Source organism: Onthophagus taurus, chromosome 6, assembly GCF_036711975.1.
Source record: "Onthophagus taurus isolate NC chromosome 6, IU_Otau_3.0, whole genome shotgun sequence".
Classification (NCBI taxonomy): domain Eukaryota; kingdom Metazoa; phylum Arthropoda; class Insecta; order Coleoptera; family Scarabaeidae; genus Onthophagus; species Onthophagus taurus.
In genome coordinates, this window is record NC_091971.1 from 13,346,539 (window position 1) to 13,362,048 (window position 15,510).

The window sequence follows — 15,510 nt, forward strand, 5'->3', positions numbered from 1 at the left end:
TTCTTTCTGCTCGTTGGAACAAGGGTTGGAACGCTGACCTCTTCTGTTGTGCATGATGATTTAATGAAGACTGCAGATACCTGAAGTAATTTCTGGAAACCAACTTGGCATATTCATTTCCTCATAATAGGGAAGTACTTTTACATTTAGATTAATCAGATATCACTTCCCCCTACTAAGTTTTAACTCTTATAACTACAGTGATTTTACCGTTTATGTAAAAAAAGTACTTTGCTTTGGTATTATTATAATCATAGATATTTATAATAATGATATAATAACTTCGCGAGAAAAAGAGGCTGTGTGACTTGAATATAGCAGCGTTTTTGAAGTTTATGAAAATTTTATTAATTTAAGTAACCACCATAGATTAATTCAAAATTGTAACCCAACAAAAAAACTTTTCTTATCGCGTAATCTCCATCATTAGGCTTATTTTCTTAGATTTTCGCCACTTTAGATATCTCATGCCACAATAGACATTCCTTGATCCAAACGATATTATCTCTATCGATACAATGCAAACCATGAATCGTATCTATCCGCGGCCTATGCATTGGCCGATAACGATAACGACAAAATGAAACGACAAATAATACATAAAAACTTTGTTATTACAACAACGATAATCGCTATCAGAAAAAAATGAAAAAAAAGATTCGTAGCGCACTGTCGCCTTATTTGCAACGAACCTTGGCGTGTCGTCCAATTTAATAATGCCTGGTTATGTTCAAAAAGCGCTTGAGGTTGTTATCTCCTTATTTACTATACGGGGTTGTTATCGCGGATGGGATAAAAAAAATTCGGGATAGACAAACACGACTTTATCATCGGCGCAAATTAAATACATAAATGTGGGTCGAAAGATTTTCTGAGAATTTCGCTTTTTGATTTGCAAGTTTTTATCAAATTTTATTGGATGTTTGAGTATCTGCATCATTTTCTATTGGATTTCTAGACGGATAGTGGGGAAAAGTGCATTTTATTGGATAATTTATTATCTAATATTTATTTAAGAAATAGTTAAAAGTGATTGGTTACTTTCTTTTTTGCACAATTCTAAAATGGTGATGAAAGCGAAGAAATGGTGTTGCGATAAACTTTATTTGAAATGAATCTTTGTTGCAAATTTTTTTTATTTGTTTGACCTCGAGAGGACATGCACTGGCTTACGTAACCGGGCCATACGAAATAATCCCCCCTTTTTCCCCAAAAAATCCTTAACTGGTCCCCCACTCAAAAAATTTGGCAACCGGCGTCTAAGCCAACTTTTCCTGGTTAAACACAACTAACTATCGCGAAATTCGGTTGCTTTTTTTTACAACGCTTAACTTTCAAATTGATCAAATTCAAAATAATCAAAAAAAAAAAAGTTTGATGCATCCGGGCTTCTATCAACGCCTAACTACGTTTCCTGGGTATGGAAATGAGAGGTGAGTGTTTACTCATGCATTTTCAAACTGTCCTTGATTATTTTATTTTAATACATTCATCATTCAAAGTGTTAGGAAAAAAATAGAATGCCAAATAGTAATAAACTTTCAAGTATGTAACCTTGCACGCAACCAAAAACAAGTTCAAAGACCTTTTTAATTATAATTTTTGAAGATAAGATTCGAAAATTGTTTGAGGGGCATGAAAATATTTCTGCAAAAACTATTTTAAACAAATGTAATAATAGGAAATGTGCTTTTTTTGCAAACGCCGGCACCGAAACCGCACGTTCTATTTTTAAATGTAACGTTTGGTTTTCGCAGAAACCGAGCTGCAAATATTTATCCATAATAAAATAATTTTCTCTCTTGATTATCGCAGAACCCGGTAAATAATTATTTGGATAACGACAGTGTTCGATTTTTTTTTTCTTATCGATTCGATAATGAAATATGATTTTCGCTCACACGATGCAAGCATGTGGCATTATGAGTATTTTTTTATCTCAACTCACTTATTGATCGCAGGATGCTATATGTAGTAAAAATTTTATCGTAATAAGGTATTATTTAATTTGACCAAATTTTTTTATTCTCCTCGTTTATGATTCAAATCATTCAACTCATAATTTGCTCGATCACATGGCTTTTAATAATAAACGAACACATAATATATTTGGGTACAATATTAAATAAATATTGACTCATCAACAAAGTACACTTCCCGATTTACATAAGAGCGCATAACCAGATTGCGTCATAAAAACAAACAAAGAAAAAAATATATAAGTCGGTTCTTGTTTTGTAGTAAGATATATCCTATACTTTGTGTGCCTCCTTGCCACTACTGGCCACGGTTTCCGTTTTCATTTTTTGTTTCTGTTTGAGAACCACACTGTGGCGGGGATTTGCAAGGTCAATTTTTGGACAGCGCACCACTGCTAGACGAGGACAGACCGATCGCGGCCCAAAAAAAAAAGGCGATGCAAAAATAGCACTCGGCGCTAATTTATGTAATGTCTTCCTATGTAGTAGTAGTGGGGATACACGTGGAGTTTTTTTTGCGTAGTGCGAACGCGTTTGAAATACGCCGGGCAACAAAAGTTTTCGAACGATCGAAATTTTTGCATTTCGATTTTGCCCGGAAAGAGATAAGGAGGAGGGAGAAAGATGAAAATAGCTCGGAGCGCAATTATGGCGTAAGGAAAACGGGGAAGGGGAGAGAAAACCGAAAGTGTTATTCGAGGCACGTTCGCGAAAATTGCCAAACCGCATTCGGTAGACGGTTCGGCGCTGGGAGGGGATCGGGATGAAGCTATTCTACAATACCGGAAAATTGCTCCAGGATATAGCTCTATGGAAGATTCTGGGTTGCTAGGTTGATTAATACAGTTGAAGACCGAATGATAACAATTTATGAAACTGAAATTACTAATATCTTACTATAAAATACATATTACTTTAATTAATTCAAGTTTAACTTATTTTTCAATGAAAATTTTATGTTGAAGGATTTTTATTCAGTCTCTACATTACATCTACCACATTATTTTGTTACATTCGTTTTGCACATTGCGCATTTTCTTCGTTTTCCTTCAGAAGTAATGTTATACAGTAACAACTTCAACACAATTTATATGACACTTTTTTCATTATAACGAAATTTCATTATAATGAACTACGAACAATTAATTCACCCGTAGAATATAATTTCAATGCAAACTATTATCATAATTGCGACCACGAAAATTTTCCTTATCTACTCAGTCTAGATCATATTCCAGCTAGTTTTTCGTGGCTAGCTTTGGAAGTGAACAAGTTCAGACTTACTTGCTTCGCGAATATTTCAGGTTGAAGCCAAGATGAATCAAGATGTTTTTAATATTGATGAGACTGGTATTTTTTTTAATCTAATGCCAAACCGTACTTTGGATTTTAAATTCAGAAAATGTTATGGGGGCACTAAAAGCAAAGAAAGAATAACAGCAGTTTTATGCTGCAATGGAAATGCAGCATAAAACTTTTTATGCTGTAGGAAAATTAAAAAACCCAAGATGTTTAAATAAATTCAATCCTTCCCATTTGCCATGCCATTATACCGCTCAGAAAAATGTCTGGGTTACTTCTATAGCATTTCGGGAATGGCTTCTTCGCTTTCAATGCAACATGGCAGCTCTAAACAGAAAAGTGTTGTTAACAATGAACAATTGTTCAGCACGTAACGTTATGGGATTTAATTTGTGCAATGTTAACGTCGCTTATTTTCCGGTTAACACAACAAGTGCACTGCAACCTCTTGATCAAGCCATAATTGTAGCTATGCAGAAACGATATCGTGCACGACTTGTTAGAGCAGCAATTTTGGCAATAGAATCAAGCCAAGAAAAGCCAAAATGTGATGCCTACGTGATGTAGCTCGTCAGTAGCTTTTTACTTATATGCTTTACTCATTGATAACCTGAATTTGCTGATGTAGAATGGGAGAATTCAGTCAGTTCAACTGATGCAGGTTAGTTTTATTGATTACGTCAGAGTTGATGGTGCGATAAGGACTACAGAAGCAGTAGACGTAGACTTAGCAGTAGTGAATATAGACCAAGAAACCGAAGAAAAAGAAGAAGGCGAAGAACACGATGAAGAAGAAGTTAATATAATAGCACCTTTAAGAGCTGAAGTTTTAGCCGCTCTCTATACAATCCAAAGGCAACACAAATATTATTAGTTATCCAACGATGTAGTTATTAACATCACAATTTCAAGATTTTCTAATTCAGAAGAGAATTTTTCTGAAAATTTTATGGATTCTTTTTACTGAGGAATGCCTAAGACGAACAATGCCCATTCTGAGGCAAAAAATAAGTGATTATTTTCAAAAAATGTTTATTATGATATAACGTACTTATTATATTAAACATATTACCATCGACTGTGTAGATGCTAATATGTTTACGTAAGCCTACCTCTAGAGCCTACCCATTATCATTCATTATAACGAATTAGTTCGTTATATCGCAAATACGAACATCTCATTATAACGAACGGTTTGCTTTCCTCCTTGCGTGTTCGCTATATCGAAGGTTTACTGTATTGAGTCTTCCTTTACACTTTGGAAAACCTGTTTTGAAGCTATCAACTGCATAGTGTTGATTTCACTTTGTTACAAAATGACTTCCACTGTTTCCATGATTTCTGTTCACTCATGATAAGTGTAACCAAATTACTTTCAGTGTTGTTCACTATTCATATTCCCTTAGATCAGTGTCTTTAAATGTAGTTACTTCATTAAGGGCCTTGGTGTGTTCTTGGACACTAATTCGCTTTTCTTCTCCCATATTGATTATGTTTTTTCAAAAGCCACCAAGCAATTAGGGTTTATTGTTCGTACATCAAGTCTATTTATATGACATATATTATGTGAGTAGTATTCTTAATTTTGGGTCTGTGGTCTGGAAACCCAGGTACAATACTCATATAAATCGGTTGGAAGCCGTGTAGCGGTGTTTTGTTCCTATGAGACGAGATGTAAGGTATTCGACTTGATTTCCTTGCAATGCAGACTTTTGCCACTGATATGGGTTTTACATATAAAGTTGTTAATGGGTATGTCGATGCGCTGGAAATCTTATCTCTATAGACTTCAATGTTCTGCAGTACCAAATTCGTGACAGTTTGGTGTTTAGGATACCTCCATCAGCATCAAACGCATTTATGTTTAATAATTTATGTAAATTATGTAACTATTTTCATTTTAGTACATTCCAATGAAATCAGCAAGAGAATTTTTGCAATGAACACTAAATTAGCATTATTTCTTCTGACCAATCAATCTAATTATGGATTGAATACAAAGCACATTAAATTCGGCTCGACCTAACTGTATTTTGCCAAAAAATATATCTATTAGAAAGTGTTACTATCCAGTCTTGTTCACTGCCGAGTTGAAGATGTTGAATCCATTAACATTACCAGTTAAATGACCAACCTCAGAAATCTTTGCATTATTTTGAATCTAGAATAATTTAACAAATGCAAGAAAAATTCAGTCTTACAACCAAATTGGTCGAGAGCGGTGCTTAAATTACTTCTTCAATATGAATTCTGATAGTACAAAAAAGTATAATTTATCTAATCCAGCCATATTTAGTAATTTAATAATAAATTTAGTGAATTTAGAAACCTGCTTTCTGATACATGTAATTATGGAGGAAATATCTGCCTTAATAAGGGAAATTGCACTAAAACCACAGTTCAGAAAAATAATTATTTTTATTGTAGTATAGTTCAATGTATGCAGTTATTACTGGATCTAATTTAACACTGAATTGTATAAATGCCATTGTCCACCATCTAGCACTGTTCATTGCCCAAGTGAATTAACCCAATCCATCAAAATTTCAGTTTTGTGTTGCAATTTCTCGCTGTATTCCAACTTGAATAATCTTTAAGTATTTTGACCATATAGGTAAATTTCAATACAACGCAGAAAGAGAGTGCAAAGCAGAAAAATTGTTGACTGGATTCATTCTCAAATCTTGTTCAAGATCTGAATTAACATTTTTTCTTTTCTGCCAAGCCTATTATTCCCGGTTTATATTATTCTAATACTATTCCAGTCCAGTGATCAAAATCGAAACAGATTTCACTAAAATGCACTCATTCCAGTAAGCAATCCAGTCCAGTGACTGGATTGAACGCTCTACTTTTTCACTACAGCTCACCCATTCCATCGCCTCTGGAATAGTGTAGACGGCCAATCCAGTGCTGGATACGTTGAATAGTGAATAAGCTTTTTTGGAAACACGCATTGTTGTAGTTCCATAATGAAATTAACTGAAAACTAAACTCTTCAGTTTGTTTCTTTATACAAAAAATAAGTGTGTTTGTAGAGTTACTTTATTAATATTTAATAAATACCATCATTCTCCATCTAGAATTCATTCTGATGATCGAACTGGAATAAATTGTATTGTATTCTAATTCTAACACACTGCAGCTAACATAAAGAGACATTTTGTTCACGAAAAGAATTCGATTGACCTGAAATGAGGCTTATGTTGAATTAATTAAGGTAGGTGAAATGCAAAAAAAAATATTGATTTTGCCAAAATGATTATATTTGCTTTGTTACGAGTATTGCTATATGATTATCATATCGATTTTACATTTGATTGTGTAAAATGGAACAAAATGGTCTCTCACTTTTGAGCATTTCTCTGCATCAAAAATTTGTTTATTTAATTCCTGTTAATTATCTTGGTTCTAGCGACTTCAATGTCGATAGAAACATTCTATAATGTCGTCAGCTTTTATTCATGCCTCACTTTCTAATTCTAACATCCACATTTCAAGCCTTCTAAAACCTAACTATTCAGGAGATAATGAGTATTTAATTCTGGAAACCAGTAGGTACCTAGCAATTATAATTGTTTTAGCAAAATCAATTTTTTTTAGAATTTTGGCATATTGAATGTACTGCAATTAGAATTGTGAATCTTAATTAAATCGTTATATTTGAAATCTATAGTATCTGCATTGTGCAGAATTTAATTAATGCAGGGAAAAATCCTAAAATTTGGACAGCTCGTTAAGTAGCTCAAGTTCATTATCTGGAATAAAAATACTGAATAAAAGATATTTTAATATCTGCACTGTGCTGAAAATGCTGTTGTCTATTAATTGCTTTAAACTACTTATATTTCACGATATTAATTCCAGGACAATGTATTCCAGAAGTATATGTCTCAGAAGTGAAGCCAACAATTTAGTCCTTATTTATGGCACAATTCTAGTCGCTATTTCATATTCAAAGACAACTACGCAAAGATTATTATTAAGACTCTAAGATTCTGTTATTTTGATGAAATAGTGTTTTCGTTGATTCTTGTGATAGTACACTATCCAAAGAGTTTTAGCAATTATTATCAGTATTTTGGGCGTTCTTATTGTGCAATAGTGATTAACTTATCAGATATTGAACTAAGGATACAAATTTTCAGTAAATTTCAAAACTTTTATAATTTCTTTAAATATTTCATATAAGAAAAATTTTCTGAGAACCTTTTATTTGCACATTTAATAAAAGAAATTGGTCATGAATGGTTGTCATAAAAAAAGGAGAACACTAAGAACGATCTCTTTGTTACTCCTGCGGTACTTCTTCTCCATCTGTTCCTCTACTATTCTAAGGTCAATGCTCCCCCTTCGAAAAAATTCGTATAAAGGTGCATAAACTTTGCACGGTCCAGTACACCTGGTACAACTTGCATTCTAATACATCCGGAGGTACTCAAGGTTTAAGAACAGTGAACTTTCGAGGTTCTTTTTTTTTTTCGGGGATAAGAAAAAATATATTTGCATTACGTTATTTCTAATGCTGACATAATCGCGTCAAAAAACTTTGTAGACATCGACACCTGTGCAGCGCGGTTTAATAAAACGACGATTCAGTGAGCTGAGATAAGGACGCGTAACGTAATGAAATTAATTACAGAAAAAATATCGGGGATAGATTTTTTTTTTGTTTTTTTGGTTGATTATCAGGTCGCAGATTATCGGCGGTAAAAATAGGTCCACGTGCTGCAATGACGAGGCCATAATTTTCTGCTTGAATCGAACGCCTTCGCCTTCTCGAATGCTCTCAAGCAGTGTTCCTTTGTGGTTTTGTACCAGAAGAGTTCAAGGCCACTTTTGGCTAATAGAATTTTTTGGCATGACGTAGTAGTAGATGTTGGGTTTCTTTTATTATGCGTAGATGCAATGAGTCAGAAAAATAATTTTTTTATTAAATGGGTGGCTCATATATGTCAAATTAAAAAATGCATTTTATTCGTTATTCGTCGATTTTTTATCTTATCAACAATAGGTTTGTGGCGTATATGGGGAGATAATATTTTCGTCCAAGGTTCTTTTGCGTTTCCATCAGTTTTTTAGGCATGATATGCATTTTCTGTCTCAGTCTGACCGAAAGCGATTTTTTTTTTAATTTTTTATCACCAAACAACCTATAATAATATTTAACTTTTTTTTTAATATTTTTACAACTCCGGAAGATCTCGAAATAATCCTTGTAGGCTCTCATTCGTATTTAAATTTACCCTTTCCATTCCGCCTCTTCATTTTTACGACCAATTTCTACGCGTGTTTTCATCATCGCGCAGAGCTGCGAGTTGCAAAGTTCAATGTCGACTTTGCATCATAGGCTTCGATAAAAAATATTTCATTATGGTAGGCGCTATTAAGTTAAAAAAAAAGAACTCGAAGCGTATTTTTTTCGCTCGCTCGTTTTATAGTGATTAATTATGAAGTCGGCTCATTCTTGAATCGATTACCGGAGGCCTCGAATTTTTTTTTCTTCACACCGCGAATTAATTTATTCCAAACTGTTAAGTCTAAAAGAACTTTTTTTTTAACATTTTTCGTATTAAAGTAAAATAACCACAGATTTTTTTTTAATTTCCTCGAATTTTATCTAATAATAAATAACATTAATTAATTTTTGAAACTCCTACTAAGATTTCTTAGTATAACTATCCGTAAGAACCGGGACAACGGTACCATCATCATCATTGGTCGACTTCTTGCGTTCGGAGGTTCGCATAACGGTTGTTAGCCGTTCGTTGCACATTCACGTAGCCTGACCAGGAAACCGTTTCCTGTTCGAAACGATGACGCTATGCAGTTAAACAGTTTTAATTGTTACCTTCAAACCGAATTTGGTAACGGAATGGCAGATCTACGTTTCGATACTCCTTTTAAGACGATCGTTTTTATTACGCAACCAATAGAAAATACCTTTCAATGCAGTTACGACACTTTATAAAGAACTCTCAATGTCGTTTTTTTCGTCTCACATATACAGGGTTTACAATTCAATAACGTTTATAGAGGTGGAATACAGCTGCAGACATCTGTTTATGCATCATGTTCGTTAAAGATTGAGATTTTGCAAAATCTAACAATAATTTGTGTAATGTTATAAGTGTCAGCGTCACCTACATCCGGTTACTGGTGTTAATGCGCATGCGTGACAAAAAAGTGTATCACGAAACCATACATTCTTATTTCCTTCTTACAAACTTGTCAAATTTTAATTAATCCCTCCTTAAATTGCAATGGTATCTGTTTGCCCTCATTAAATATTATCACGGTACCTAATTTGATAAATTTCGTCCACTACTTTTAGAATCAAATAACATTAAAAAAGTACCTAAAAAGATTCTGCCTTTTTTACAGCAATTTTACAGCAGATTCTGCAATTCATCGGCTTTAAGCCTTCAGAATCTTCAGATTCAATTTTAATAGTTTATTTCTGTTTTTAAATGTTTAGTCCTGAGAATTTTGAATTGTAATCCGAGGGATATGGTTATCTTTTATTCAAAAATTGACGAATTTTCCTGAAGATGAGGACTGGATCCTCGAAACATGTCGAATAGAGAACTTAAATAAATATAACATTGAAAAAGTATAGAAAAAAGTATTTTCATCTAAATCAACACAATGTTAAGAAAAACCAAAAACAATTATTAGCAATGAAAAGGTTTTTCACTACTCTGACAGTTTAATAGATTTCTGCTTCTACGATGGTCTTTGCTTTCCATTATTTCTCATGCACTTAGATTCAGCTTTCTGATATAAATCAAAACGTTGTTTTTATTACTTTCCTACTTCGATTTGGTTTGGGACTGGTACACAGTATTAGGAAATCATGTATATTTGGCCAAAAGTCGAATTATAACTAAATGTACCATTATAATATCTCCTTAATGGATTAATGTTTCATTGTATGTTTGGACAGTTACCAGTGACGTTACAATCATGTTTTCGTCTCCATATTCAATTCTTGTCGTTTTCATCAAACCCCCATTTAAAAGTAGCAAAAAAATTGAGGATGCCTGGTTGTATTTTATGGAAGATATTTGAACTTTGTTCTGTTTGCAACAACCTAGTAATTGTATGGTCTACAAGATTCTGCAATTCCACTTCAGCCATAATTTCGGCGCCTTTAATACCATTTGGGTAACAAATCTTTTTCATATCTTGGATAAATATTTACATTCCTGTTCTTTGCTCGCGTTCTTGACATTGAGCTTCCTAAATTAAATTCTTAATAAGAGAGCTTCGTTTTCAGTATATGATGTTATTTTCTCACTTCCTCATTTTTTCATTTAATCAAGCTTTCCTAATTTTAGATGCTCAACCTGGCGACGTCATCGTTGCCTTTTGAACAATTTGCACATTTTCGTTTTTGTTATTGTGCAATGGATAGTTATTTTTTAACTAAAGAAATACTTCGAACATGTTTATTAGCACGAATTACGATATAACCTAACCATGTCCATTTGCCAAAATATGAAAAAAGAAATTTAGTAAAACCATGTTTTGGCCAGTAATTTGAAACTTCCTAACACTGTGTGGTGTGACGAGTTCTTGCATTCATTTTATTTGCATCTACTTCGATAAAAGCAGGAAACATTATCATATAAGATGATATCATATAATATCATTCGTTATTTGTGGTTGGGTTGGGTCCTTAACTCATTAATGGTTAGTTAGGATCTTTTTCATCCACAAACAGTGCTTAAATCAAAATGTTTCATTGTATGTTTGCACAGGTACCAGTGAAGTAGACTCTAGATTCAATTCTTGCCGCTTCCATCAATCTCCCATTTAAAAATAGCAAAAAAATTGTGTTTGTAGTTTATGTAAGATGTTTGAACTTTGTACTGTTTGCAACAACCTAGTATGGTCTACAAGGTTTTGCAATTCTACTCCAGCAATAATTTCGGCATCTTCAATACCATTTGGGCAACAACACTTTTTTACTTCCAAGACTTTTTTCATATTTTGGATATATATTTGCATTTCTGTTCTTTGCTTGCGTTCTTAACATTCCGTATTGATCTACCATGAGCTTCCCATTAATTCTTAATGAGAGAGCTTCGTTTTTAGTATATGGTGTATATGGTATACTTTCTCACTTGCATTTACCCAAGCTTTCCTAATTTTAGATGCTCGACCTGGCGACGTCACCGAACAATCTGCAGATTTTCTATTTTATTATTGCTGCAAAATTCTTGCTAAAGACGCACATTAGCAAGAATTATGATAAAACCTAACCATCTCCATTTGCCAAAATATTAAAAAAGAGAAAATTAGTAAAATCATGTTTTGGCTAGTAATTTGAAACTTCCTAACACTGTGTGGTGTGACGATTTCTTTCATTTAATTTAATTGCATCTAGTTTGATAAAAGCAGCAAACATTATCATAAGACGATGTTGGTTCACCGTATTAGTCATCTCACTACATTCGTTATTTGTGGTTGGGTCGATTACGCTGACGTCAAGCGGCCGCATTAGGTGTGTGCAGTGCTTTGGGAAAGATAGCATTTATCGGCAGATAAATGAGACGTGAATTGACGAGAGGTAAAAAAATGCTGTATTGTACCTAAGTAAGAATGAAAGTATGTTTGAAAATCAATTGAATTTTGACTTCTTTTTTCGGATTCATTCTTGGATTCTTGGATACAACAAGAAGGAATAGATTTTTCATTCCTGCTTCTTCTTGGTGTGCACAAAAGTATGAAAAAACAATCTTTATTGTTTTATTGATTTGCACCGGTTCTCGTGAAAGATTTGGACATAAAATCCAAAATCTTATTTTTTAGCCAAATTTAGCAAGAAACGTGTTCCATAATTCTCCAAAAATAATGTTTCTTAACTCTACGCCTCCAAAATGGCAGTCAATAAATTAATGGCTAACATAAATAATTTTTATTCATGTATCATTTCTTTGGTATCGACATATCCATGTCTATTTCTTTTAGTTTTTTGGCCTAATTGAACCAAATTGGGCTATCTTGAAGTATAACACGCAGCTAACATAACATCAAATATTCATTGCTGAATCAAGAATTCTGTTTATGAACCATTCTAAGTTCTTCATGTTTTTCCAACTTCTCAAGATTTTTCTACGTTAATATTGACATTTTTCTACATTTTATTATCCTTTTTTTATTTTGATGCTTGAATCTGCGTTTGTCCTTTTATGACAAAATCAAAATTAACTTATTTGCCATTTTTTCAAGTTAAGGCTGATTTTCTGTTTTTTCTTCAATGTATGTCATACAGCTTTTCTTCGTCTTCTTTTTTTTGTAGTAGTTTCAGCACATTTCTTTCAATGACCCGGCCAGCAGGTTTATGGGTCTCCAGTTCTCGAGTTGTGATTAACTTTCCATGAATTTTAGATTGTTAGCACTATCGCTATTTTTCAAGAGTCCTGGAATAACTTCCATTGCATTATTACATTAACTGCTTTCGTAATTACCGTAATTTCGTAAGCCAAGAACTCTCTTTCTATCAAACTGACTCGAATAGCATCTTAGGTTGTATTGTCCTTTTTTTCTTTTTTATGAGCTTCGGAGGTGCAGTTCTCGTTCCATGACTTCTTTTACTTCAGGTCTTCCTCATTATGTACAAATGGAATATATCTGAAATGGAATATGTGAAGACATTTTTAGACAATACTAGGATTATCTTGCTTAAATAACCAGACTTTGCAAACATGTATCAGTAATTTTTAGTGTTGAAATACAAGCTCATGTATTTCCATTGTGACTCAAGCAGTAAAGTTTGGGCAAAAATGAATATTTATGCCAACAGTAGAACACATGTTATGTTTTGCTCAAAGAAAGTTTTCATCTTTTAAGATCCACGTTTGTTCTAAGGTATCGGAGGCATTGTTACATTTTCTGCGAAACAAAAATAATACTGTTAGAAAGAGGATTTGCTTTTGATGAAGCGCATGATTTTGTCCAAGACAAAATGGGATATTCACAAAAAATGGTTGTACAAGGCTGTAGTGTTCCCAGCTTTTCTTCGTCTTTTTCTGTTGAAGTCTAACATTTCTATTTTTTCTGTTTGCCTTTGTTCCAAATTTCCTTCTAAGTTGGTTTCAATTATCATAACCAGCAGACCATTTATCCAAACGGAGTCATAAACCTTTGGGACACTTAATAGGCTCTTACTGGATTACTGCCTTTTCTTTTGGACAAATTCCAATGTGTTAGTGAGGTCCCAATTAATTTTTCTGGAAGAGGCCTTTCTCGTCAACTTCTTTTTGTAGTAATTCCAGCACATTTCTTTCAATGACCCGGCCAGTAGAGTGATGGGTCGCTAGTTTTCGAGTTGTGATTAACTTTCCTTGGATTTTGGATTGTTAGCACAATAGCCGTTTTTCAAGAGTCCTGGAATAACTTCCATTTGATTATTACATTAACTATTTTCATAATTACCGTAATTTCGAAAGCTTCTGGCCTTCCTGCTTAATTATAGTTAAGCACCATGTTGCTATTTTTTGAATACTTTCGCCAAGAACTCTCTTTTTATCAAACTGACTCGAATACCATCTTAGGTTGTATTGTCCTTTTTTTATTTTGGTGCTTTAATCTGTGTTTGTCCTCTTATGACAAAATCAAAATTAACTTGTTTGCCATTCTTTTCAAATTTCTTTGGGGTTGACTTCCTGCATTTTCGTTAAAGTATGTCATACAGCTTTTTCTGATGAAGTCTAATATTTCTATTTTTTCTTTCTGCCCTTGTTCCAAGTTTCCTACCAGGTTAGTTTTGATCATCATAAACACCGGGTCATCTTTCCAAACGGAGTCATAAACTTTTGCGACATTTAATAGATTACTGCTTTTTCTTCTGAACAAGTTCCAATGTGCTAGTAAGATTTGCACCTTCTAGTCCACCTTTTCTACGTATCCTGAATCCCAATTGATTTTTCGGGAATAAGCCTTTCTCCTCAACTTCCTTTTTTTTCTTCAATGTATTTCATACTGCTTTTCTACGTGTTTTTCTGTTGAAGCCTAACAATTTGATTTTTTTTACCTTTATTCCAAGTGTCCTTTTAGGTTGGTTTCGATCATCATAACCAGCAGGCCACGTATCCAAACGGAGTTATAAACCTTTGGGATACTTAATAGCATCTTAATAGATTACTGCATTTTCTTCTGGACAAATTCCAATGTGTTAGTGAGGTTCGCAGCTTGCTGTACACTTTTTCTTCGTTTCCTGAATCCCAATTGATTTTTCTGGAAGAGGCCTCTCTCGTCAACTTCTTTTTGTAGTAGTTCCAGCACATTTATTTCAATGATCCGGCCAATAGAGTGATCCGGTCGCTAGTTCTCGAGTTGTTTAGTACTCCTTTTTCTCTTTTTTATGAATTTCGGAGGTGCAGTTCTCGTTCCATGACTTTTTTACTTCAAGTCTTCCTCATTATGTACAAATGGAATATATGAAGAAACTCTTAAACAATAGTATGATTTTGTTCCTAAAATAACCAGAATTTGTAAAGATGTGCATTTTGAAAGACGACAAATTTTTGATATCAGTAATTTTTAGTGTTGAAATACAAGTTCATGTATTCCATTGTGAATCGAGCACTAAAGTTTGGAGAAAAAAGAAGATTTGTAGAACACATATTATGTTTTGCTCAAAAAAAGCTCTCATCTTTTAACAACCACGTTTCTTCTAAGGTCCTAAAGCTTCTGGCTTTTCTGCATAAGTATAGCTAAGCACCATGTTGCTCTTTTTTGAATACTTTCGCCAAGAACTCTCTTGTTATGAAACTGACTCAAATACCATCTTAGGTTCTATTGTCCTTTTTCTGATTTTTTATGAGTTTCAGAGGTGCAGTTCTCGTTCCATGACTTTTTTACTTCAGGTCTTCCTCATTATGTACAAATGGAATATATGAAGAAACTCTTAAACGACAGTATAATTTTGTTCCTAAAATAACCAGAATTTGCAAAGATGTGCATTTTTGAAAGACGACAAATTTTTGATATCAGTAATTTTTAGTATTGAAATACAAGTTCATATATTTCATTGTGATTCGAGCACTAAAATTTGGGCAAAAAAGAATATTTATGCCAACAGTGGAACACATGTTATGTTTTGTCCAAAGAATGTTTTATTCCTAAGCTGTCAGAAGCCTTTTCTGACAAATCTCCTTAACTGAAGAGACCAAAGTCGAAACAAGCGAAACAAAAATAATACTGTTATGTTTGTCGAACG

The 15,510-nt window shown here is 33.5% G+C and overlaps 2 protein-coding genes across 3 annotated transcripts in view; both read left to right on the forward strand.

Annotated features, from left to right (window-relative positions):
- Positions 1-15,510, forward strand: part of LOC111420194 (uncharacterized) — a 135,855-nt gene that overhangs the window by 66,836 nt on the left and 53,509 nt on the right. The gene's annotated exons all lie outside the window — the stretch shown is intronic.
- LOC111420196 (Chronologically inappropriate morphogenesis) overlaps positions 1-15,510 on the forward strand; it is a 40,806-nt gene that overhangs the window by 8,710 nt on the left and 16,586 nt on the right. The window contains exon 1 of one of the 2 annotated variants that reach the window (XM_023053127.2): positions 811-1,433. The exons of the other annotated variant lie outside the window; for it this stretch is intronic. Within the exon in view, the coding sequence (XP_022908895.2) occupies positions 1,421-1,433 (13 nt within the window). The 5' untranslated portion in view covers positions 811-1,420. Of the gene's footprint in view, positions 1-810; positions 1,434-15,510 lie in introns of those variants that run through there. 2 annotated transcript variants of the gene reach the window in all.